The 26,943-nt window shown below is 32.2% G+C and overlaps 1 protein-coding gene across 3 annotated transcripts; it reads right to left on the minus strand.

Annotated features, from left to right (window-relative positions):
* Nucleotides 1–920: 920 nt before the first annotated feature.
* On the minus strand, nt 921–26,404 carry LOC148171103 (SH2 domain-containing protein 4A-like). 3 transcript variants are annotated; one of them, XM_088040853.1, is made up of 4 exons: nt 26,231–26,404; nt 4,642–5,370; nt 4,182–4,595; nt 921–1,314 (listed from the first exon to the last, which is right to left on the minus strand). In XM_088040853.1, exons 2-4 carry the CDS (start codon nt 5,360–5,362, stop codon nt 1,202–1,204), a joined length of 1,248 nt encoding a protein of 415 aa, XP_087896979.1. In that variant the 5' UTR covers nt 5,363–5,370; nt 26,231–26,404; the 3' UTR covers nt 921–1,201. The 3 variants fall into 3 exon arrangements, with proteins under 3 accessions (XP_087896979.1, XP_087896982.1, XP_087896978.1); XM_088040856.1 differs by lacking the exon at nt 26,231–26,404 and adding an exon at nt 22,561–22,718; XM_088040852.1 differs by lacking the exon at nt 26,231–26,404 and adding an exon at nt 13,360–13,437.
* Between the last annotated feature and the right edge of the window lie 539 nt (nt 26,405–26,943).

Raw genomic sequence — 26,943 nt, forward strand, 5'->3', positions numbered from 1 at the left:
GAGGTTACCATTACAGAGCTTCTGATCAACCGTTTCAAGTTTTAAAATAATAGAGCAAAAAAGACAAATTTAAAAAAAAATATATTTTAGAGGGAGCCAAAAATTCAATTATTTTTTATTATAGTCTGTAACTTCGTAAGTTTTAACAATATCGCAATGAAATTTTGGGAAATTAATACCTGGAAACTGCGTATTAATTGTACAGATTTTCAAAATTATAGAGCAAAAAATACGATTTTTGGAAAATTTTCTTATTAGAATAAACTGAAAAGTTGGAAGAGCTCGTCTTATAGCCTGTAATTTTGGAATTTTTAAAAATATTGTAATGAAATTTAGGGAGCTTTTCACAATAGGCCTTCTAATTAACTGTGTCAAATCTTAAAATTATAGAGCAAAAAGGACAAATTTTAGAAATTTTTTATTTTAGAGGAAGCCAAAAAATTCAATTCTTTTTTATTATAGCCTGTAATTTTAGAAGGTTTAACAATATTGCAATAAAATTTTGGGAAATTAGTACTTAGGGTCTTCGTATTATTTGTACAAAATTTCAAAATTATACAGCAAAAAATACAATTTTTGGGAAATTTTCTATTCAGAATGAAGTGAAAATTTGGGAGAGTTTTTATTATAGACTGGTATTTGGGAATTTTTAAGAAAATTCTAATGAAATTTGGTGAGGTATAGGCCTCATGATTAACTGGGCCAAATCTTCAAATTATAGAGCAATATAGACAAATGTTGAAAATATTCATTTTTTTACCATGACCTGTAGTATAAAATTTCTCAGCGATATAGCAATGAAATTATCTCTTTGAGCCCCAAATAAGAAAATTCTAGAGTAAGAAATGTTTATCTGGCGTATGCAACCAACAATACGCATGTCGTTTCGCCCCGGAGTATGAAGAATAAAACAAGTCAAGTTTAAGCAAAATGTATATTTCATACAGCGTCCCCACTATTCAACTAAAAATTGGGGCACTTGTAAGTTTAGATACACAATACAAATACCTTAAAGTAAATATTAAAAATCCTACAAACACAAGGCACATAATCGATCAGGATTACAAAGCGAAATTAAGTGCGAATATAATACTGAAATAGAATCGTTCCAGTGAAATGGTACAAATCAACGATAAAAACGAATTACATAACACAATAAAAATGCCAAACGATCACAGAGTTTTGTTTGAGATTTAACGATTCATTGGTCGTCGAATAATTCAGCGTGCGTCGAACTTGGACTCCTAGGACAAGCCTCCATCAATTTCTCACCGCCAGTCAATGGATGGTGTCTGTGGTATTCTATGAGATCACCTGTAACAAGAAATCCATAATTAATACAACGGAAATGGACGTGTCATTGATACAACAAAGGAAAGCCGGTAATTGATATACGAATCATGAAGGAGACAGCTGCAGAATGCACCTGTGACCTCACATAAGTCACAGAAAAACCAAACAGATGGTTCGGAAAATCGTGAAGGAACCGTTAGTTTAATAACAATACTACGTCTAATGGGAATTGTATGCTTAATTGGGTGTTTTTGGAGGCCGATTTCATACGTTTTAACGGCTTTTTTCTGGGTTTATGGCGGAAAAATACAAAAGGAAGTCACTTTCGCTTGACAGGAATCATTCTCATTAGATACTATTGTTATAGTTTTTATGCTATTATTAATTGCTTTAGAAGGTCTGAGATCAAGTCACTGACTGGGAAATCTTATAATATAATCATGAATAAATATGTCGTGACGCTTGTAAATCCACTTACAGGTGATACACGTTTCAGACATTACATAAATCTAAAATATCAACATCCGCTTTTCAGCTCACGTTGTGTCGTCTCAATTCTTCGTCCTGTGCAATGAAATTTATGAGAATTCTCTTCTTCATGTCGCAGGAAGAAACTGAGAAAACAAGTAAGTAGAATCTGGGAAACTTTTCTAGTAGCCTAAAAAACTACGAAATTGAATAATGAAAAAATCTATCAAATTGAAAAACTGTAATACTGAAAAACAAAAAAAATTAAAAATTGGAAGTGAAGAAAATTAAATGGCTAAGAAACGCGTAGAGTTAGAATGAATTATAATTTGAAAAATTTTAAAAATAAGAAATGTGATGGGAATCGTTCAGAAAATTACAAAATTCCATAACCAGGAAAAGAGTTTTTCTGAATTTTCATTTCTGGAACGAACCGAAAGAAAAATTTTCTGCTAGATCCTATAACTTTGCTAATTTAGACATTACAACAATGAAAATTGGTAAACTTATTAAATTTGAGACGCCTATTGATTGTTCCAACTTACATAATTTTATAGTGAGAAACAAAATTTTTAGGAATATTTATTCTTCAGACGAACCAAAATTTTCCAAATTTCTCTGTTAGGTACTATAAGTCTGCTAATTTTGACATTACAGCAATGAAATTTGCAGGATTTATTACGATTTACACGTTTATTAATTGTGCCAAATTGCAAAATTCTAGAATGAGAAACATTTTTTGAAATTTTTATTTTTGAGACGAACCAAAATTTACCAAAATTCTCTGTTAGATGCCATAACTCTGCTAATTTTGACATTACAACAATGAAAATTGGTGAATTTATTACATTTGAAACGCTTATTAATTGTGCCAAATTACAAAATTTTAGAATAAGAAACAAAATTTTTAGGAATTTTTATTCTTCAGACGAATCTAAATTTTCCAAAATTCTCTGTTAGATCCTATAACTCTGCTAATTTTGACATTACAACAATGAAATATGAAGGATTTATTACGATTTATGCGTTTATTAATTGTACCAAATTATAAAATTTAAGATTAAAAACGCAAATTTTAGAAATTTTTATTCTAGAAACAAAAAAATGTTTTCCAAAATTCTCTGTTAAGTCGTATAGTTTTGCTAATTTTGACATTACAACAATGAAATTTAGAGGATTTATTACGATTTACGCGTTTATTAATTATGCCAAATTACAAAATTCTAGAATAAAAAATGCAATTTTTAGAATTTTTTATTCTAGAAACGAAAAATTGTTTTCCAAAATTCTCTGTTAGGTCCTACAGCTCTGCTAATTTTGACATTACAACAATAAAATTTGCAGGATTTATTACATTTTACGTGTTTATTAATTGTGCCAATTTACAACATTTTAGATTAAAAAACACAATTTGTAGGAATTTTTACTCCATTCCAACAATGAAATTTGGAGGATTGTTTACACTTTACTTGTTTATTACTTGTGCTAATTTACAAAATTCTAGAATAAGATACAAATTTTTAGAAATTTTTATTTTAGAAACGAAAAATTGTTTTCCAAAATTTTCTGTTAGGTCCTATAGCTCAGCTAATTTTGACATTACAACAATGAAATTTGCAGGATTTATTACATTTTACGTGTTTATTAATTGTGCCAATTTACAAAATTTTAAAATAAAAAACACAATTTTTAATAAAAAAAAAATAAAAAGTTTTTGTTAGGACCTATAATTCTGCTAATTTTAATATTACAGCAATGATATTTGAAAGACTTATTACACGTTACGTGTTTACTAATTGTGCCAAATTACCAAATTCTAGAATGAGAATTTTTTTTTTAAATTTCTTATTTTTGAGACGAATCAAAATTTACCAAAATTCTCTGTTAGATGCCATAACTCAACTAATTTTGCCATTACAACTATGAAGTTTGGAAGATTTATTACACTTTACACGTTTGCTAATTATGATAAATTACAACATTTTAAAATTAAAGAGAGAATTTAAAAAAAAAATTGTTCTTCAAAATTTTCTGTTTGATCCCATAATTCTAATAATTTTGATATTAGAAAAAGGTTGTTTTACATTTAAGACGTTTACTAATTGTGCATAGAGAATAATTTAAACCTGCTGCTCTTTTTCCATAAGAATGCGATTAGATTTTTCATTGATGACCACACCAATTTTCGAACGTTCAAAATTTCGCTCACAATCATTCGAATTACAATACAATCGTCGAAATATGCAGATTTCGCAGGTTAATGACAGTTGCACCATCAAAATTTCCTTCACGACAGACAATCGCGAAAAAACGATTCCAAGCAACATTACGCAACTCTTCTCGATAATCCTCTCATTCAAACAAACTTTAGCAATTACGCTACATTCCTTTCCACCAGCGTCATTCCCTCAAATACTTACGCAGCGAATTGTGTTCGACTTGATTATTCCCTAAGAACTGATATTTGTGTGTGGCACTGACAAGATAATGCTTGCATTTCTCTTGTGCTCTGTAAGAGATCGCATAGCCCCAAATCCTCTCCGATAGTCTAACTAAGAAGCTCCCATATGGTTGGTCCAGCAACAACTTTTCAGCCTCAGATCTTGTGATCAACCCATGAAACCACGATTCGACGTTATTTGCTGCATCCACGCCCGAGCATTTTGGCCGTTCGCTGTTTTTGTACCATTCGATGACCGCGTTACGACCTGGAGGCACGCCGGTGTTGACCGTGCTGTAGGAGGTGTCGATTTCGAAATTTGTCAGTCTGTGTTCTTCTCTCGCGCGGCGGGCGATTTCGCGGATTTGCTGCTCGGCTTGTTTGGCTTTGCGTTCTGGAAGGAACAAAATCAAGAGAGTTCTTAGGAGTGGTAAACTCACCTTGTTCCATCCAAAGCTGCTCGTGTTTCCGCTCAGCTTCCTCCGCTTCTTTGGCCACTTCTTGTTGCCGCTTCTGGATGGTTTGGAAGATTTCGCACGTCCTCTCCTCCGTCAGTCTTTTCTCCCACAACGCCACCCTCTGCGCCACCTTCTGCGTGTTCAAAGAAATCTCTTGGAGAACATCGCGGGTATCAATCACATTGTACTTATTCTTATTCTGATATTGGTTAACATTATAATTAAAATTCTTCGGTTTGGTGTTGATTTTTTCCCGCAACTCGTCCACCGAACAGTAAATATCCATCTCATTATCAATCTCCAATTTGGGCGTCGCTTCGATCTCTTCAATCTGCGGCGCCAGTTCGATGTAAAGTTGCGCTTCGACTTGCTTCCTCATCTCTTCGGCTTCCTTCTCGGCGATTTTCCTCGCCCTTTCTATGGCTTCCTCCTTGAGGATTTCTTCGATGGTTTTGTCGTCTTGGTGCTCGCCCATCACCCACACCCACGGTTCCCCATCGGTGCCTTTCAAAAACGACACTTTCTTCTTTTTACTTGAAGGTCTGATGGTGCTGGCGTCTTCGCCGAGTTTTTCGTTCCACGTCTTCCATCTTCGGACTTGTTCTTCGCGCATTTTACAGAAGAGAGTTTGTTTTTGCTGCTCATCCAACTCGGCGAGGATGACGGGGTCGACGTACATGTCCCGGAGGATTTGTTGCAACATTATGCACTCTGAAAGAATTTTGGTTGAATTATACAATACGAAATAAATTCCACGCTTCATTGTTCTGTAACAAGTTGCGTGGAAAATATGTTTGGCAAATACTGGTAATAAATAGACCAGAAAATAAGAACGTTTGCTCAAGATTAAGTTAAAAGATAAGGCGCTCGTGTTCCTCTTAATTTTTCTTGGAAGATTACGTCATTTTATTGGCAAAATCGGAGATTTAACAATGAATAAGTGGAACCGGTCACGACATGACAAATCGGCTAATAAATGTTAATGGGCGTGGGGTTTCATTAGTGGGAAAAAATTCGCATAAAAACGGCTGGGTCATGCTCAATTATTATTAATTAAATTACAATTTTAATAGAAAATTACAACGCAACCGTGAAGTATTTGTGCTCTTATTAATGAACTGTTTATAATCGGATTAATGTAGATTGCACTCGGATTATCTCCAAGATGAAGCGCAGTTCGATTTAGTCCTCGACTTTTGTTTAACAATCACGCCATCGCCATCGCAGTGCGTTGGCTTTAAAGTTTTCGATAAACATTTTTATACTGTTCCTTGTAATTTAACATGCTAATAAATATAGCAATAACATCCGCTGCAACAGTCCATAAAAAGGATCTTAATCTATTGTTCGAGTTATGGTGTTAATTTAATTACTTATCGTATCGTGGTAACAAAAATTTTATTTGCCATAACTGAATGGGTCTAATAATGCCTAATTTCAGTACATGTTAATAAAGGAGTGTCGTTTAATTTTGTGCCAGATTACAAAATTCTAGAATCAGAAAGAGAAATTTTAGAAATTTTTCTTTCAGAACGGAGAAACAGTTTCTAACATTTGTTGTCGGGTCTCGTAACTCTTGTAATTTCAAAGTTACACGAATGAAGTTTGGGTGCTTTATTTCACTTTACTCGTTTATTAATTGGGCCAAATTACAAAATTCTAAGACTAAAAAGGAAAGTTTTAGGAATTTTCATTCGTGAGACGAACAAATTTTCCAAAATTCTCTGTTAGATTCTGCAACTCTGTTAATTTAAACGCTATAACAATGAAATTTTGAGGATTTATTATACTTTACACGTTTATTAAATGGGCCAAATTACAAAATTTTAAAATAAGAAACAAATTTTGTAGGAATTTTTATTTTTGGGGCGAACAAAAATGTTCCAAAATTCTCTGTTAGGTCCCATAATTCTGCTAATTTTGACATTACAACAATGAAATTTGAAGGATTTATTACGATTTACGCGTTTATTAACTGTGCCAAGTTACAAAATTCTAGAATAAAAAACACAAAACACACAGGTCCTATAACTCTGCTAATTTTCACATTACAAAAATGAAATTTGGAGGATTTATTACACCTTACGTGTTTATTAATTGTGCCAAATTTTTAAATTCTAGAACAAAAAACACAATTTTTAGGAATTTCGATTCTTAAATCGAAAAAAAAAACACCAAAATTTTCTGTTAGATTCTATAACTCTGCTAATTTTTATATTAAATCAATGAAATTTGCAGAATTTATTACACTTTACCTGTTTATTAATTGCGCCAAATTACAAAATTCTAGAATAAGCAACAACATTTTTACGAATTTTAGTCATGACAAGAACCAAAATTTTTCAAAATTCTCTGTTGGGTCCTATAACTCTGTCAATTTTGACATTATAACAATAAAATTTGAAGGATTTATTACGATTTACGCGTTTATTAAGTGCGTGAAATCACAAAATTCTAGGATAAAAAACACAATTTTTAGAAATTTTTATTCTTGAAACAATTTTTTTTTAAATTCTTTGTTAGGTCCTATACCTCTGCAAATTTTGACATTACAACATCAAAATTTGATGTTTTTTTTTTAAATTTTATGTGTTTATTAATTGTGCCAAATTACAAACTTCTAGAACAAAAAACACAATTTTTAGGAATTTTGACTCTTAAATAAAAAAAAAAAAAGTTTTCTGTTAGATTAACTATGCTAATAACTCTGCTAATTTTGACATTACAAAGAATAAAATTTGAAGGATTTGTTATACTTTACCCGTTTAATAATTGTGCCAAATTATAAGATTCTAGACTGAGAAACAAAATTAGTAGGAATTTTAACTCTTGAGACAAATCAAAATTTTCCAAAATTTTCTGTTCGATGCCATAAATTTGGTAATTTTGACATTCCAACAATGAAATTTGGAGGATTGGTTACACTTTACTCGTTTATTAATTGTGCCAAATTACAAGATTCTAGACTGAAAAACAAAATTTGTAGGAATTTTTACTCCTGAGACGAATCAAAATTTTCCAAAATTCTTTATTAGATACGATAACTCTGGTAATTTCGCCATTCCAACAATAAAATTTGGAGGATTGTTTACACTTTACTTGTTTATTACTTGTGCTAATTTACAAATTTCTAGAATAAGATACAAATTTTTCCGAAATTTTTATTCTGGAGACAAATCAAATCTTACAATTTTTATACAAAATTAAAAAAAAAACAAATTAAAAATGCGTACATTTAAACGGCAAAACCTCGAGTGATATTTCCTCAAATCCATCGATTACTTCAGCTATCGTGTGCCGATAATAATTATAATTAAAAAACACTTAAACAAGTAATTAAATCATTAACAAAACACGCGTTCAACTATTATAATCATTTTTTAATCACACATCGTAATGTTGAAAATGTCCACGTACTTTGAAAAATGTGTCGACAAAACGCCGCTTTCTTTACCCATGAATCAGTCAACAATGATAACAATTATGAGTCACTTGTTTGACACAAACCTGTCATGTTCAAATCTTTGTTAATTAAAATAGTTAAAAAAAAACACGAAAACTGTTCTATTTGAAATATGAAAGCTCAGTTTTTGCAAATTATAAGTTATTAGCAATCGATTTTCAGGTCATGTCACCCAAATTCGTGATCGCTCAATTCGGTATCAACAAATATCCGCCTGATTGTTTACTCAACCAAATAACCACTTTAATCAGAATTATGCTATAAGCAATTCGTGATTGGAGCGTATCGAAGCAAATAAACCCGCATTACAATTATCAAGGTAAACTTAAGTAAGTAAAGGTCAAATTCACTTTCACACAACATTAAAGGTACAAACTAATATAATTTCATGCCGACTCGCCCTGTACACTTGAATGCAGCGCACGCGAAGAGATGTTTAATTCAGGGGGCAATTTCCCTGTCTATAAATAACGCGATAAAATTAACCGGATGACTCAGACAAATACCCTTTTACGTCTAACCCTTGAACGGGTGGCAACGTGCCAGGAATTTTACTCGAGCGTGAAGACGAAGAAAAACTAGCTTTCCCAACGGATGCTTCTGAAGAAACTTTTAAGGATTTAAGGTCATGAGGACGTGGAGACTTCGTCTCGTTTTTAATATAATTTTCGCAAGTTATGTAAGGTTCCATTACCAAGGTTCTAGTGAAAGTTATTTTTGAGGATAATTGGTCTTAAATAATCCACGATTTTATCGGTGTTGAGTCATTGGAGGCATCCTTTCTTTGCGAGGAATGGGTGCGGTGATAAAGTGAATTGATAAATTGTAAAGTTGTACCAGTTGGATTACAGTCGAGAATTTCAATAAAAATTTGTAGACATTGTTTGGAAGGAAGCTCACTGTCCTTCACGAAGAAATAATTGTTGCCAAGTGCAGGAGATAAAATCTGGATGGTAAAAGACGTACATTGTTGAACACAGAATAAATTATGTTTACGGGGTATTGTATTATAATAACCACAAATAAATTATAATCAGTGTTGCATTTTTTACTACATATTTGTGTGTTATACTAATGATAATGTAAAAATTATACATATTATTGATAAGCTGTATCCAATATTTACTATTTATGACCATTTTGTTTATTTTATCTGAAAGAAAAAAAAGGTTTGGGATTAAGATAAGATAAGATCTACCATATTTTAAAATTTTGTAAGAAAAGTCAATCAAGAATTATGTTTATTGTTTGGAATCGTGTGAAATTACAAAATTCTAGAACCTTAAGAATTTTTAGAAATGTTTTTACTTGAGACGAACCAAAAATTTACCATATTTGATGTTAGGTTTCATTACTCTTGTAATTTTCATGTTATAAAATGAAATTTAGACGACTTATTACAATTGAGACGTTTTATGGTTGTTCCAAAAACCAAAATTCTAGAACCGGAACAAACAAGTTTATAAATTTTTATTTTTAGAGCTAACAAAAATTTTTCTATATTTTCTGTTGGATCTTACAACTTTGGTAATTTTGACATCACAATAATAAAATTTGAATGTTTTATTACGCTTAAGATGTTTTATAATTGTGGCAAATTATAAAACTTTAGAACCAAAAAGAGAATTTTTTGGAGTTTTCATTCTTGGGACTAACCAAAAATGTTCAATATTGTCTGTTGGGTGCTATAACTTTGGTAATTTTGACACCACAATAGTAAAATTTTATGGTTTTATCACATTTGAGATGTTTTATAATTCTGCCAAATTACAAAATTCTAGAACCAGAAAGAGATTTTTTACGAATTTTCATTTTTGGCAGGAACAAAAAATTTTAATAATTGGTGTTAGTTCTCATAACTCTTGTAATTTTGACGTTACAAAAATGAAATTTTGAGGCCTTATTACAATTGAGATGTTTTGTGCCAAATTATAAAATTCTAAAATCAAAAAGAGAATTTTTAGGAATTTTTATTCTTTGAACGAACTAAAAATTTTCAATATTTGATGTTGGATCTCGTTACTTTTGTAATTTTGACGTTTTCATAATGAAATTGGAGTGACTTATTACAATTGAAACGTTTTATGATTGTGCCAAATTTCAAAATCTTAGAACCAGAAAGAAAATTTTTAGGAATTTTTATTCTTGGGACGAACTAAAAACGTTCAATATTTGATGTTACATCTCATTACTCTTGTAATTATGACGTTACAAGAATGAAATTTGAAGGATTTATTACAATTAAAACGTTTTATATTTGTGCCGAATTACAAATTTCTAGAACCAGAAAGAAATTTTTTGCGAATTTCTATTCTTGGTACGAACCAAAAATTTTCAATATTTGATGTTAGATCTCATTGTTCTTATAATTTTGACGTTATTAAGATGAAATTTTCCAAACTTACTACAGTTGAGATGCTTACTAACCCTGCAAAATTACAGAACTCTCGAACTAGAAATAGAATTATCAAAAATTTTCATTCTTCAAACAAGTCAAAAATTTACAATTTTTTCTTTTAAATCCCATAACTCGGCCAATTTTGACATTACTACAATGACATTATGAGGTTTTATTACACTTAAAACGTTTTAAATGTGTGTTAAATGACAAAATTCTAGAAGCGGAAAGAAGAGTTTTAGACTTTTTCATTCGTTAAACAAACAAAATTTTTCTGTAAGATAGCATTACTTTGCTAATTTGGATATTTGCTGTCAGATTTAACATTACAATACTTGAAGAACCCGAAGTAGGTAAATAAATTCAATAAAAAAAGTGACCAAACGATAAAAAAATACTCCAACAAAAACTTTGATGATCCACAAACAGAAACTAAAAAGATTGAAGAGGACAAATCTAATATTCTTGTACAAAAGAGTGTAACTAATACTTGAGTAACAAAAAATCTAAATTTCGTCTAGTTTTGTGACATTCGATTCGACACCCACTTTTATCTCTTCCCAAAAAAGCCATCTGACGCAACATCGTCCAAAAAAGGACACACCAATCGCAAATCCTTTAATCTACCAAATTACAAATTCCACATGTTGCAACCACTCAAAATTGCGACTTTTCCATTATCCTAACACCTCCAAATACAGCAAATTACGTCAACGAAGAAAAACATTTTAACTACATAACAACACGGATACAATTTTCTGCACAATCGGCCAGAAAGTGTGAAACTTTGCCGTTATTTTCATCAGGAAGAGTCTGCGGACAGACAATGGGGTCACCGCGCAAATGCATTTAAGAAGAATGCGGTTGTCGAATTTTGTAACCTTGTAACGGAATAACCGAGAAATAAGGAAACCTGAGCTATCATTTGAGAGCCGGAAATCTTGAATATAACAAGGAAAAATAAGTAGATCCGGAGAGATCAACTGCGAATATGAAGAAATATTGATAAAGTGATAACCTTGGCATAAAACTAAGCCTGTAATAAGAGCATTCACATTCTTAGCCCGGAGATATTTGTTTAGTTATCTATGCAATTCTGCGTGGAGACTGATAATAATGCCAAACTCATTTTCACTTCTTAAATACGGAGAATCGATTAATGATTAATTGACCCACTAAAGAAAAACAATGCGTGAATTCCTTTTGTTTCGTTTATTGATTTATGGGGTCGTTATATCTGGCATGACTGTGTAAATAAAGAAATTGGGAGCATCACTGATAAATGTGATTAAGTTTGAGTCAACAAGATTTTGCTTTTGAGGAGTCATTTCTTCGATTTTTGAAATTTTTAATATTTGATGTTATATCCCAGGGTTCTTGTAATTTTGATGTTACAAGAATAAAATTTGGAGGCCTTATTACAATTGAGACGTTTTATAATTGTGCCAAATTATAAAATTGTAAAATCAAAAAAAAAATTAAGAATTTTTATTCTTGAGATGAACCAAAAATTTTCAATATTTGATGTTACATCGCAGAGTTTTCGAAATTTTGATGTTACCAGAATAAAATTTGGAGGGATGTTATAATAGCTTTGTTTTCTTAGCAACTTGGAAATGTTTAAAATACAAAATTGGAAAAATATAAATATATTTATATTTTTTGTGGCTGCATTAGACCTATAATCGAATTAACCAATTCTTCAAAATTCCAAAATTAATTAAAATTCAAGACTCTTTTGATTGAAAATAAAAAAACACGCGAGCGCCCGTTTGTCTGGAGTCGCGTGAGTGCGTGTGAGCCCAATGCAATTTTTCTTTTCTCAAATTCTTCTTTTCAGTAGCAAACCATGTAAAAAATCTCGTAAAGTGAAATTCCGTCGGTTTTTTTTCAGATATCTTGCCAACTACTGACCGCATCAACGAGTTTTGTAGTGCATTGGAAAGCTTCTTTAATTTCCTTTCCAAGAACTTAAGAAAAGAAGTATTTATGAAGAATGCACGGAATGAAAACATTTTTAAAAGTCTCTCGATGCAGAATTAAAAAAAAAACAAAAAATATTCCCACAATTGAATAATTTGTTGCAATCATCTGAATCAGCAATAAAGAAGTTAGTATAAAGACAAGAAAATTAGAAAGGTACAATTAAATACTCATGAATCATAGAAATGGAGAATTTCTTATTTCTATGCAATTCCAAATCAAACATATTTGGAATGTTTGAAAAGTTAATCGTCTTCCGTTTAGCAAAAGTTTTTCAGCGGTTCTAGGTCAAAATTTGTATATTTATCACACTACAATGACAAAACTAAGCATTTCATGAATTACTCATGCGCTATAGCTTCCTTGGTAGATTTTGGAATGTAAATTCCCGAAAATAAAAAAGGACTATCACAAAGAATTCGATTACCATTTTAATCGTGTAATAAAGTTTCATTATCAGTCGAATTTTACGATCGCATTCTGACCCAAATCCAAAAAAAATTCATTTGTAGCCTACATTATCGCACACTTCTCTAAACGCGCTTAATTACAAAAATGATGTATTATTTCACGGTTTCGCTGCAAATTACCATTAATTCTTTCGGAAAAGAGGTCACAATGAACAAAAAAATGGCATCGACCGGTGACAAAACCAAGGCTGATTATAAAGTACCGTTTTCGATCAGGCATGATGTGGAAAACAAAACACAAGGTACGTCTTAGTTTGAGGTTTTTTCTTCAGTAAAATGATCCGTTGAAATTACTAATTAATTAATCAAATAAGTACTTAATTAATGATATCTACACGCTTCGTTTTCCCTGACTGACCAATAGCTAATCGAACTCTTTTATTTACCTTCTTCCATTTCCTTCGATTTGAAGGTTGCCGTTCACCGAACAATGTACACAACAAACTGAGTCTGATAATCATGTGGTACCGTAAAGCTTGATAATTCCATGACGCGCGTTATTTATTAGATTTGAGAGACAAACACATCACATGCTGAGAATCATTTTTCTTTGTCAGATGATTAGCTTGGAATTCTTGAAGCGTGCCAGAAGAAGGAAATATTACTGATTGAACTAATTATTGGTAATTAAAGAAAAGAAAACGAAAAACAATGCGGAGACTTTCGGATCGTTCGTCGGTCAATTACCTGTGTGATGATCAAAGAATGTTAAAGTAGCTAAGAGGTAAAAAAAGATCAAAAGGGATCGGTACTACGAAAATTTTTTGACCAATTTTGACGTAACTTTGGTATGTTTGAGAGCATGGTACTATAGAAAATTCCTGAAAATAATTTAAGAACAGTACTTTGAATATACGGAGTGTTGAAATTTCTTCTTGCTTGTTTAGACTAGAAAAATTAATTCTAACATTTCCTTAAGACAAAATGGAAAATTTATTGGTAGGATATAATACCAAGAAAATATTCTTTTAAGAGAAAAATACCCCACTTATTTTACTCGACACTACATATTTCAAAATGGACGCCAATAAATGACCAAGTTTCAATTTTTCTAAAAGTAATTTAGTGTGAAACTAAAGCTTAATAAATAATGTACTTTTGCCTCTAGAAAAAACATTGTAGGCAACCTACTGGTTTAGTTGGTACCATTTTTTCCACTCTGGCATCTCTGAATTCTAGCACGAGAACGATAATTTTTAGGAATTTTTATTCTTAAAACTAACCAAAAATTTTCAATATTTTCTGTTTAATCCTATAATTTTTAGTAATTTTGGCAACACAATAATAAAATTTGGAGGTTTTGTTACATTTGACATGTTTTACAATTGGGCCAAATTACAAAATTCTAAAACTAGAAAGAGATTTTTTACGAATTTTCATTTTTGGCAGAAACCAAAAATTTTTAATATTTGATGTTAGTTCTCATAACTCTTGTAATTTTGACGCTACAAGAATCAAATTTGGAGGCCATATTAAAACTGAGACGTGTTATAATTGTGCAAAATTACAAAATATTAGAACCAGAAAGAGAATTTTTAGGAATTTTTATTCTTGAGACGAACCAAAAATTTTCAATATTTGATGTTACATCCCAGGGCTCTTGTAATTTTGATGTTACAAAAATGAAATTTTGAGATTTTATTACAATTAAAACGTTTTATATTTGTGCCAAATTACACAATTCTAGAAGCTGAAGGAAATTTTTTACGAATTTTCATCCTCAAAAAATTTTCAATATTTGATGATAGATTTCATTGCACTTGTAATTTTGACGTCATCAAAATGAAATGCTGAAGATTTACTACAATTGAGATGATTACTAATTCTGCAGAATTACAGAACTCTTAAATTAGAAATAGAATTTTCAAGAATTTTCATTTTCATTCCTCAGACGAGTCAAAAATTTTACAATTTTTTCTGTTTAATCCCATAACTCGGTCAATTTTGACATTACTACAATGAAATGATGACGTTTTATTACACATAACACTTTTTGAATGAGTGCGAAACTACAAAATTCTAGAACCAAAAAAAATTTTTTTTAAGCGACTTAAACTGAAAATGAAATTTTAAGGCCTTAAAAGCGGCCTAAAAGTGAGTCTTTTCTGGCCGCAAACATTTTCGGCCGATCTATGGTGGCGCCATCTATCCATAGTTTTGCATATTACATCAAGATACCGATATTACCCTCAATTTTATAATTATTTGGGTAAAATCAAATCGACAAACTGCTGTAAAGTGCAACAAAGACGTGTTGAATTATTGAAAATGAACATGGATAGCAGTGCTGCTGCAACAACATCAAAAAGCACATCAAACCTAATTCATACAAATTGTGAAGCTACACATGCCGAAACTGCAAATGTAAATAAAAAAAAAAGAACTTTTCTAAAGGATTCATAAATATTTCCAATTATTCAGTTGTTATAAATGATTAAATCAATAAATCATAAGTAAAAATTAATTAACTAGTAAATTTAATGATGTCGCCTAAAAAATTTTGTGTGTATCACGGCCAAAAAGTGCCATTTTGCCCTCGCCTTCTTTCTGGCCTCGGCTATCGCCTCGGCCATTAAAAAAAAGCTCGGCCAAAAAAAGAAACACTTTTTGGCCTTGGTACACAAGTAACTATTTTTAGGAATTTTTCAATATCGTCTGTTGGATCCTACAAACTAACGAAAGAGAATTGGATAAAAAACGTTTTTAGAACTTGTAATTACTCTTATGTAGATAAGCCGCCTAATTAAAATTCCAATCTTGCTCTATCTTTATGGTACTATGGTCATGGGCAGAGCACGAAAACCAAATACCAACCAGATCTAAGATTGGGTGAGAACAGTCTAATTTGAATTAATTCTGCATGGTACTACCACCGATTACACATCAAACTACGTTTTACCAGAAAACTGAGTCACGACTCAAAGTACTGAAAACTCCAATTAAAGCAAATTCCGTTTCGTTCGCGATAAGACCATCAACCTGTAATCCAACGCATTTGGTACTAATGAGATCAAGGTCGTTCATGACTCACTAATTTTGTTTACCTTGCCCGTACAACGTACGCCATTGTCCAAGAATTCGAGAAAACTCGCGTCCATCAAGAATGGAAAAAAATGTAAAAACGGTACTAGTCATCGACGGTTATCTACTAGGTCGTTCTTTCCATTGAACATCTGCTGTGAATCTCTCATTAGAAACGATAAAATTTTTCGCAATGCTAATTGGTTTTGAGTTTCCGCTATAATTTAGTCGTACCTTATCGATATGATAGCGGTACTACGTAAATTACTCTACTTTCAATTAAGGTAATTGTGAGCAGTTGATCGACAATAAGAAACGTAATATTGCACTTTCACTGGGCGATTTTCATGGGAAATATCCATTACAATCGTGCAATTAAGAACAAAAGTACTTCATTAATTGCCACGATGATTCACCAACGTTTTCCAATATTCAAATCCAGTTGCGTTTTTCTGAAACCATCCAGCTTGAACCAATTGCGACATCGACGTAAATTCATCTTTTGGTCCCGCAGAGTAGTACTCGTGTTTGACTTCAATTTGCTCGAGTTTAATTCAGCGTGAAATTGTACCATTTCTGGTACTGAATCGAAACTGTATCACTGTAGGAGGTGGCCTCCGCGGTCATGGTACTCACAGTACCACCATTTAAATTCAAGTCTCTCATTAGCGTGAGATCTATCACGACTAATTAAGAGTTTGTTTACGATTTTTAACCTTTCCTGCAGGAAAACTTGATCTACTTTGCGTGTTTTTCCACGATCTGGAAAATTGGACTTAAAATGGGTGAATTGATGCTTGATCGAGTGGAATGAGACCACCAACGAAGAAGGGAAAAATACACATAACAATTGGGCGGAAGTAAAGGTGAAATATGAGCAATACGAAGATTTGCAAAAAGCGTAAAATTAAGAAATGGATACTTTTGCATGGTAGTCATGATTAGAAGTTTTGAGCTGTTGAAAGATCTGTTCCTACTATTTTTTATCGTAAAGTAAAAAATTAATTATGATTCGTGGTAATCAAGGAACTCAGCCACGTGTGGTACTGAATCTTTTAAATTAAGAATTTTCTGTGGAATTTAATTTTACTACTTTCAATTTGGTGTCCCCATTCAAAAGTCATTGGCAAATTTTTGTTTCCTTATTCAAGACGTTCGATTTGAGAATACAATTATTATTATGGTAATTTTAATGTCAGATGGAGATTTTCATATTTCAAGCACATTTCTTTGGTTTGGATTTCACTTTGAAAGTTTTGTCAGAAGTTGGACGTCTAATGCTTGCACTTCGGTGGCTACTTTTTAGTTTATTTCAGGTTTATGGTCCTTAACTGAAACTTTTAAGAAGAATTTTGAAATTACCCAAAATAGTTTTGATGGATTATCCAAAATTTTAATCGGTCATAACTCAGTTATTTGTTGACGGACGGGAAAAATTAGGTCAGTTTTGGAATCTGCGCAAAATTCTGCGTAAATTGAGGTATAATAAAGTTTGGCATAGTTTTAGTCATAAATTTTCGCGAAAAACTGCTACTTTCGACTTTTCGAAAATCTAAGAACTATTTTGTATGTGAAAAATCACGAGAAAAACGATGGCGCAAACCGCATCTCAATATTTGTAATAGTTTCCGAAATATTGAGCAGGAATTGTTTCGAACATTCAAAAATTTTGCCCTCTGGCAACAATCCAAAAATTCAAACGACCATAACTCAGTTATCTGTTGACGAAAAATAAAAATTCTCCCGGTTTTGGATTCAGCGTAACATTTTGCGTAAAATGAGCAGAAATAAGTTGAGTTTCCTTAATAAATAAACAAGGCATTGACCAAAAACTGTTTTGAAAAAGTCTTTTTGGAGTGATTTTCAACCACTGTTTTCAAGCTAAAAACGACGTTTAATATCTTTGTATTATACATTAATCGAAAGAAGAGCTCAAAATCTATCAACTGGCCAAATTTGAAATCGATCGGACAAATAGTTTACGAGTTATGGCCAAAAACAAAAAAAAATGAAAAATTTTCATCGTTAGAGTCGGAATTTGTTTTTTGCGAAAAATCGACTATCGAATTTTTAGCTTTTGAGTACATTTTCTGACGTAAAATGAGCCAAGAAAAAGAATGGCGCAAACCGCATCTCAATATCTCTAATAGTTTTCTAGATATTTAACTTTAAAAATTACGAAAAATTAAGAAAAAAAAATCAACTTTCCGAAACTTTGATCAGCCATAGCTCAGTTATTTGTTGTCGGATCTGAATTTAAATCCCAGATTTGGAATCTGCGGAAAATTCTGCGTACACTGATGTATAATAACTAAAGTGTACCACAAAAAATAAGATTTTGATATAAGAAATTTGGCATAGTTTTAGTCATAAATTTTTGCAAAAATTTGCAAATTTCGACTGTGGAAAAATTAAAGAAGTATTTCTTATGTAAAAAATCGCGAGAAAAACGATGGCGCAAACCGCATCTCAATTTCTGAAATAGTTTCCGAGATATCGAGCACGAATTGTTTTGAACCTTCAAAAATTTGGCCCTCTGGCGACAACCCAAAAATTCAAACGGCCATAGCTCAGCTATTTGTTGACGAAAATCAAAAATTCTCCTGGTTTTGGATTCAGCGGGACATTCTGCGTAAAATGAGACCCAAATTTGTTGAGTTTGCTAAATAAATAAACGAGGCATTGGCCAAAAACTGTTTTGAAAACGTCATTTTAGGGTGATATTCAATCAAAGTTTTCAAAATGAAAACGACGTTTAATAGCTTTAAATTATACATCAGTCGAAAGAGAAGCTCAAAATCTATCTAGTGGCCAAATTTGAGATCGATCGGACAAATAGTTTACAAGCTATGGCCAAAAACAAAAAAAAAATGAAAAATTTTCATCGTTTGAGTCGGAATGTTTTTTCGCGAAAAATCGACTATCGAATTTTGGGCTTTTGAGTACATTTTCTAACGTAAAATGAGCTGAGAAAAAGAATGGCGCAAACCGCATCTCAATATCTCTAATAGTTTCCGAGATATTAGGAAAAATTAGGAAAAATGAGGAAAAATGAAAATCTATTTCTAAATGAAAACTATTCGAAACTTTGATTGGCCATAACTCAGTTATTTGTAGTCGGATCTGAATTTCAATCCCAGATTTGGAATCTGTGTGAAATTCTGCGTAACATAAGTCCTAATAACTTAAATTTGTTAAAAAAATTAGCGAGAAATCGACTAAAGTAAGTTTAGTTATCAATCTTGTAACAATGAATGAAGTAAAGGAGAAAAACGATGGCGAAAACCCGTCTCTATAAATGTCGTGGTTTCCGAGATATGGAGCCCCAAATTCGTATTTCATAGAAAAAAAACTGTCTAGAATTTAATTAAGAAAAAATGGCACAAATCCAAAAAACATAGGAGTAAAATGATTGCAGTATCAATCTATCAATCGATATCAGCAACAAAGAACCAATTCCTTTCGTCAACCCACGTCCCGCCAGGTAATCATTTGTAAATCCCCGAATTAAAAACGCCCCACCCACACTCTACAGAGTCCACAAAACACCGAACCGAACAATAGCAATCTGCCTGAGAAAACCCACAACTAAAATCCTTATTGAATTTCTCCGCATTTTCTTTCCGCTTTGTTTATTTCCTCGGCCACTCACCCCTGCAAAGATCCAATATCAAAGTTAAAGTTCATTAGCGAGCGACCTCGGAAAAGGTCGTAGCATCTCAATTTCCATATCCAGCGACTACCTCCAATTTCCAATGACATTTTCTTCAAGTTTCTATTTTTGATCGTGGCGACCTTTAACTGCGACGAAATTGCCAATAAATGCAAACATTAAAAGTGTCGTAAATTTCACACACACAACGCATTGTCTGAGATAGGATCGGCTTAATTTTCTCCATATCTCGAGAGTTTAATGGGGCAATTACATGGCTTTCAGACAAGCGGAGCCCTTGTCACAATTAAACGAGAAAAACGTGTTAAAATTGCGGGCAACGGTCCAGTTGTACTCTTTTGATTACAGTACAGTTAATTCAAATTGTCACGAAACTTGCTTAATTAATTTAGTAATTCATTCAATTATTGTAGTTTCACCCTGCAATTAGAAGTAAATGATAAATCGGTGCGAATTCGGGGGAATTCAGCTTTACGTAACAAGTGAATAATGCATGAACTTTCCATAGAAAAGTAAAAATCGAGTAAAAGTTAAATCCAGCATGTGTTAAACGGATGTTGATTCCTTTGTTCGAAGAATGAGTACTGAGGTCCTTGACAATTCTGTTAAACCTTGCAAAGAGAATACCGAGCCTGACATCATCGGCGGAATTTGACGGAAGTTTTCATTTTAATTACAAATGGGGCAATTATCACAAGAAAGTTACCAATTTTTACCAAAATTTAGAGTGTTATCAACTTAGGTGCTTCTCTTTAGCTGGTGCCATAGTTTTAGTCATGAATTTTCGCAAAAATTTGCAAATTTCGACTTTTCTTATGTAAAAATTCGCGAAGAAAACAATGGCGCAAACTAAATCTGGGACTTTTACATCGATTTTTTATTAAATTCGATTTCGCCAAAAAAACATCGATTTTTAATTTTTAAAATTTTAAAAAGCGATGATTGCGGTTTCGATGTATGTATTTTATTTTGCACTTTTGATTTTGGTGACATTTCGTTTGGTTGGTTGTCAACGTATAGAACCACAGCAAGGCGGGATTTACTTGTGCTGCGGTCTAAATGAAGAAGACTGGAAATTAATTTAAGGGAGTTATATTTTTGAATTTTGTTTATTCTTATTAATCTCGAATTTGTTATTTTTTTATAATTTATTTACATATTTTTTTGTTTATTAATAGGTTTTTATTTATTTTTGTTTTTCTCGTATTTGTTAATTATTTTGTTGCTTTATTTAGAATTTTATTTATTTTTGTTTTTCACAACAAACTATGCTATATTGAGTTTTTTATTTACTATTTTTCAAAATCGATGTTTTCTCCGATGTATTGGAGATCGATGTCATTGTGCTCTTGTTGAAATTGAATTCAACATCGATTTTTTTACTCGATGTTCCCAAATTTAGCGCAAACCGCATCTTAATATCTGTAACAGTTTCCAGCCATAACTCAGTTATTCGTTGACGAAAATTAAAAACTCTTGCAGTTTTGGATTCAACGTGACATTCTGCGTAAAGTGAGCTAAAATTTGTTTAATTTGCTTAATAAATAAACGAGGCATTGGCCAAAAACTGTTTTGAAAACGTCATTTTAGGGCGATTTTCAATCAATGTTTTTAAAATGAAAACGTTTAATAGCTTTGAATTATACATCAGTCGAAAGAGGAGCTCAAAATCTATCTAGTGGCCAAATTTGAGATTGATCGAACAAATAGTTTACAAGGTATGGCTAAAAATAAAAAAAGTAAAAAATGAAAAAATTGTCATCGTCCGAGTCGGAATTTTTTTTCGCGAAAAATCGACTGTTGAATTTTAGGCCTTTGAGAACATTTTCTAACGTAAAATGAGCCGAGAAAAGGAATGGCGCAAACCGCATCTCAATATCTCAAATAGTTTCCGAGATATTTTACTTGAAAAATTAGGAAAAATGAAAATCAAGTTTCTGAAACTTTGATCGGCCATAACTGAATTATTTGTTGTCGGATCTGAATTTCAATCCCAGATTTGGAATCTGCGGAAAATTCTGCGTACACTGATATAAATAACTAAAGTTTACTCCAAAAAATAAGCGAGGTATCGATATCAGAAATTTGGCATAGTCTTAGTCATTAATTTTCGCAAAAATTTGCATATTTCGACTTTTAAAAAATCTATTTCTTATGTAAAAAATTGCGAGAAGAACGATGGCGCAAACCGGATCTTAATATCTGTAATAGTTTCCGAGATATTGAGCACGAATTGTTTGGAACCTCTGGCGACAACCCAAAAACTCAAGCGGCCATAACTCAGTTATTTGTTGACAAAAATTAAAAATTCTTGAGGCTTTGGATTCAGAGTGACATTCTGCGTAAAGTGAGTCAAAATTTGTTGAGTTTGCTTAATAAATATAGGAGACATTGGCCAAAAACTTTTTTGAAGAGGTCATTTTATCACTGTTTTCAATCTAAAAGACGTTTAATACCTTTGTGTTTACATCAATTGAAAGAGGAGCTCAAGATCCTTGACAATTCTGTTAAACCTTGCAAAGAGGACTACCGAGCCTGACATCATCGGCGGAATTTGACGGAAGTTTTCATTTTAATTACAAATGGGGCAATTACCACAAGAAAGTTACCATGTAGCCTCCATTATCAATTTAGCGTGTTATCAACTTAAGTGCTTCCCTTTAGTCGGTGGTGACAGTGCCCCCATTTACATTAATTTCCGGAAGTGAAGGAGTGTATCCTCTGGACTTTTTATTATCGAATTTTTAAGTGGCATATCATGGAAAGTAATTACTGCACTTCCGTACTTAAAATTGATAATAACAGCACATATCTAGGTGAAAGCTGACGCCTACGATGGGAATCGTTTCTTTTCCCGTTTTCATCCTAATTCTACCTTTTTCCTTTCACTCACCTAGTGAATCCTTTTTGTTCCGCGGTGAAATAACACGTTCCACTCCGAAGAGTCCCCGAATATCGTCAAGAAACTGCTTATTAATATTAATTAATCGCCGGATATTGGCTCAGTTGTACCAACAAGAAAACATGACGCACAAATGATGACTGTTGTCTGTATAATTTATCAATTGCGGTTATTGAATTCATAGTGACCACAAGAAGCGTGCGCAAGACAATTACGAAATGGCAATGGTTTTGTTCAAAGGAAATATTTATAAAAATTCCATTTGTGACACATTACTGGCCAATGTTTGTAAACAATACAGTCGTGTTGGCTGAGTTTTTGTTTACTGTACTTTAGATATTGTTATAAATATTGTGGAGCGATGATAACAGGACAAAATAGTCGCGTTTCTTATCACTAGCGTGGAAAATCGGCAGAAGTTTTCTATATTGGTTTCGTCTCGTGGAAAAATTATTTTCAATAGTTTTCACAACAGCCATAAATTTTCCATGGTCAAATCGTTAAGATTATGAATATGAACAATATTGGAGTTTCATAAACACATCTGGTTGCCACTCCTTCGTAAAAATAATAGGAATTATGTACCAAGGGAGGGAAGACACTTTTTCTTCATTTTAATTAAATTAATTAGACATCTGACTTAAAATATGTATTTAAAAACAACACAATTAATTAAGTCTTAATTAGACTATATAGGTACGTATATACTAAAATTCAGTCAAAAGATGATGAATTTAAGTGATTAAATCAGGCTCATAATTAACTGAGATATTTGTGTAAATTAGAGTAGAGTTAGATTAGATTGAAAGGAATTAGAAAATTTTAAATTAAACAGAGGCGGATTAAAGTCGATTGAAACCCTGGGCGCATGAAAGAATATTGGGCACTTAAAAAAAGAGGAAAAGATACTACTATACTGTTTTACACTTTGTAATTTTAGCAGTTTAAACGCCACAGAGATAAAATTTGGAGAGACTACTATCCTAGTTTCACTTTTCATCTGTACCAAATTTCAATTTTATAGAACAAAAGGCACAAATTGTAGAATTTTTTTTTCAGGATCCACAAAAATTTCAACAATTTTAAACACTACAGCAATGAAATTTGGGAAGATTATCATCTTTGATTAGCTTTTTGTGTCTACGAATTCCAAACTTCATAGCGAAAAGGGTACAAATTTTAGAAAATTTTATTTTCAGCAGGTACTAAAAATTTAAAAAAATTTTTTTTAGTCTTCGTAATTCTGTCAGTTTAAACGTTAGAGTAATGAAATTTGGGGAGATTACAGTCGTTGATTCACTTTTTAAGTGTATCAAGTTTCAACTTTATTGAGTAAAAGACATAAATTTTATAAATTTTTATTTTCAGGAATACCAAAAATTTTCTATATTTTCGAATTTAACCTGTAATTTAGTAATTTAAACGCTACAGGCATGAAATTTGGGCAAGTTACAATTTTTAAGTCGATTTTTCACAGAACCAAATTACAACTTCGGACAGGCAAAGACATAAATTTTAGAAATTTTCGTTTCCAAGAAGTACTAAAAAATTGGATAATTTTCTAATTCAGCCTGTAGTTTTACTAATTTAAACGTTACAGGCATGAAATTTGGGCAAGTTTCAACTTTTGAGTTGTTTTTTCATAGAATCAACTCACAACTTCATAGAGAAAAAGGAACAAATTTTAGATATTTTCATTTTCAGGACGTACTAAAAATTTGGAAATTTTTCTAATTTCACCTGTAATTTTGCTAATTTAAACACTGCAGGAATGAAGTTTGTGCAAGTTACAATTTTTTAGTTACTTTTTAACATAACTAAATCACAGCTTCAAAGAGAAAAAGGTACAAATTTTAGAATTTTTTTTCCAGAACGTATTAAAAATTTGGAAAATTTTCTAATTCCGCTTGTAATTTTACTAATTTACACGCTACAGGCATAAAAATTGAACAAGTTACAACTTTTGAGTTGTTTTTTGACAGAACCAAATCTCAGCTTCATAGAGAAAAAGGCACAAATTTAAAAAAAAAAAATTCCAGATCGTATTAAAAATTTGGAAAATTTTCTAATTCCGCCTGTAATTTTACTAATTTACACGTTGCAGGCATGAAATTTGCAGAAGTTACAACTTTTAAGTTGTTTTTTGCCAGAACCAAATCACAGCTTCATAGAGAAAAAAGCACAAATTTTAGATTTTTTTGTCTGGACGTATTGAAAATTAGGAAAATTTTCTAATTCTGCCTGTAATTTTACCAATTTACACGCTACAGGCATGAAAATTGAACAAGTTACAACTTTTGAGTTGTTTTTTGACAGAACCAAATCTCAGCTTCATAGAGAAAAAGGCACAAATTTTAGAAATTTATACTTCCAGGACGTCCTAAAAATTAGGAAAAATTTCTAATTCCCCTGTAATTTTACTAATTTAAACGCTACAGGCATGAAATTTAGACAAGTTACAACTTTTGAGTTACTTTTTCACAGAACCAAATCACAGCTTCAAAGAGCAAAAGGTACAAATTTTAGAAATTTTAATATCCAGGAAGTACTAAAATTTTTGAAAATTTTCTTTTATTCTCTTGTTTGAACATTCTTAGAAGTATTTTGAAATCCTCTTAAAATGTTTTCTTGAATTCTCTTCTAAATTTTCCTCACACTTTAGATTTTATTGTTTTGAATCAAAACTTGGTGTAAAGTAGCGATTAAGATTCTTCTGAATTAGACTTAATTAATTAATCTGAGAAAAACGAACCTAAACCGAGATTAAATTCAATTAAGCTACTCTATCCATATAAAACTCTTAAGAAGGCCAAAAGCGACTGTAAAAAAACAGCCCAAAGGAAACAAAAAGACCTTCAATTTAAAGCACCTTTAGTCATTAGTTTCATGGAAAAACCTCAACCTTTGAATTTAGTATGTAATTGGTCCTAAATTACAAAAATAGACATACGAGCGGAAGAAAACATACGCAATAAATCACAAAGAAAATTACCGAGATAAATTACAACGACGTTTATCTGTTTATTAACTAGAATTGAACACTTCTTGTACATAAAGACATTACCAGGTCCTCCACCATTTTTAAGAGAAATACAACAACCTTGTTATTTACTTTGATGGGAATTTCATAGCAGTTTTCCACGCACCTACTTTCCGCTTCGCTTGTAATAAGATTATTTATTCTAACTCTTTGTTTATTGTTCGCTAGCTTCGTGAGTTATTGACTCAAAAATATGCAATTTTCATGTGTAAGAAAATTGCGAAGATCTTCAGAATTATGGGCGAGGAGATTATTTGAGCATGACAAGTGCAACTGAGCATAAAAGTAAAGTGTAACATTATATAAAACGACGCTTCTGAGAAGCTTCACAGTTATTTCCCACAGTTGCTGATGGCACATATTCAAGTACCGTTGAGGGCGAAATTGTACTAAACGGTACTGCCAACAAGATCGACTCTGAGCACATGTGGTCGACAAGCATGCTAATGGGGCATTGTTCCAGAAGAAAAAACTTCTTTGTGTGGTACCACCCTGGCTGGGTCTTTATTATTCCAAGTGCTTAAGCCATCACAGTCACATATCAGTCTTGTGATCACATTTCAAATGAGAGTCTGGCGCCCGCGTGTCCTCCAGATGCGCTTAGAAAAGAACACAACTCACCTTTTGCTACCGCTGCTCAAACTAACATTCCAAAAGAAAAAACTTCACTCGGACACTCGCAGGACGAAATCGACAAAACATGTGTGGTAGACGGCGCAAGCACTAGCAGGAAACTGATTACCCTGCTCTGATCACGACCAAAAGCCGACTGACTCAACTCGCCGTCTTGCACAGCCGGTGCCACTCAACAGCAGGAGGTGGCAACGATTTGTTCCGATGAAGATCAAAGATGGGCCAAAAGTGCAAATGGAAAGAATCATCGGAGCGAAGATGGATTATAAATCAACTTTCTTGGTCTTTATGTTAAATAATTAAAGTTTAGTTGCTTTCACCAGTGGCACTGTAACTTCGTGTGTACGTTGCTCAGTCACTGCTAAATTTTCTTGGCTTTATTAAAATGTCGACGATAATTCATACATGGTCATTAACAATGAAGAAAGTGAACAGACTAATTGTTTCCTGACTAGTTTAATCGGACTAATTTCCCACGTTCTGGATTTGCTCGGGGACGGAATTCTTCAGGATTAACACCATCCGGAGATGGAGGATAAAAAACTTGAAGTGGATTTCCCGAAGATAAGAACTAAATCGTATTTGCACGTTTATTATTATTAGAGTTGCGAAATATTTACTTGCGCGGAATGATTTTGATGTGTTTATTCAGGCGGTGAGTCATTTTGATAACAGTAAGGAGATTTCGAGGTTGTTAAATT

This window comes from Gnatocerus cornutus, chromosome 7 (genome assembly GCF_029298725.1).
Source record: "Gnatocerus cornutus isolate USDA-ARS CGAHR chromosome 7, icGnaCorn1.1, whole genome shotgun sequence".
In the NCBI taxonomy this organism is placed as follows: Eukaryota; Metazoa; Arthropoda; class Insecta; order Coleoptera; family Tenebrionidae; genus Gnatocerus; species Gnatocerus cornutus.

Coding starts and splice junctions, on each gene's coding strand:
- LOC148171103 (XM_088040852.1), bottom strand. Junction 4,596..4,641: donor GCAGCTTTGGATGGAACAAG/GTGAGTTTACCA, acceptor TGTTCCTTCCAG/AACGCAAAGCCAAACAAGCC. Junction 1,315..4,181: donor AGTCGAACACAATTCGCTGC/GTAAGTATTTGA, acceptor TTCTTGTTACAG/GTGATCTCATAGAATACCAC.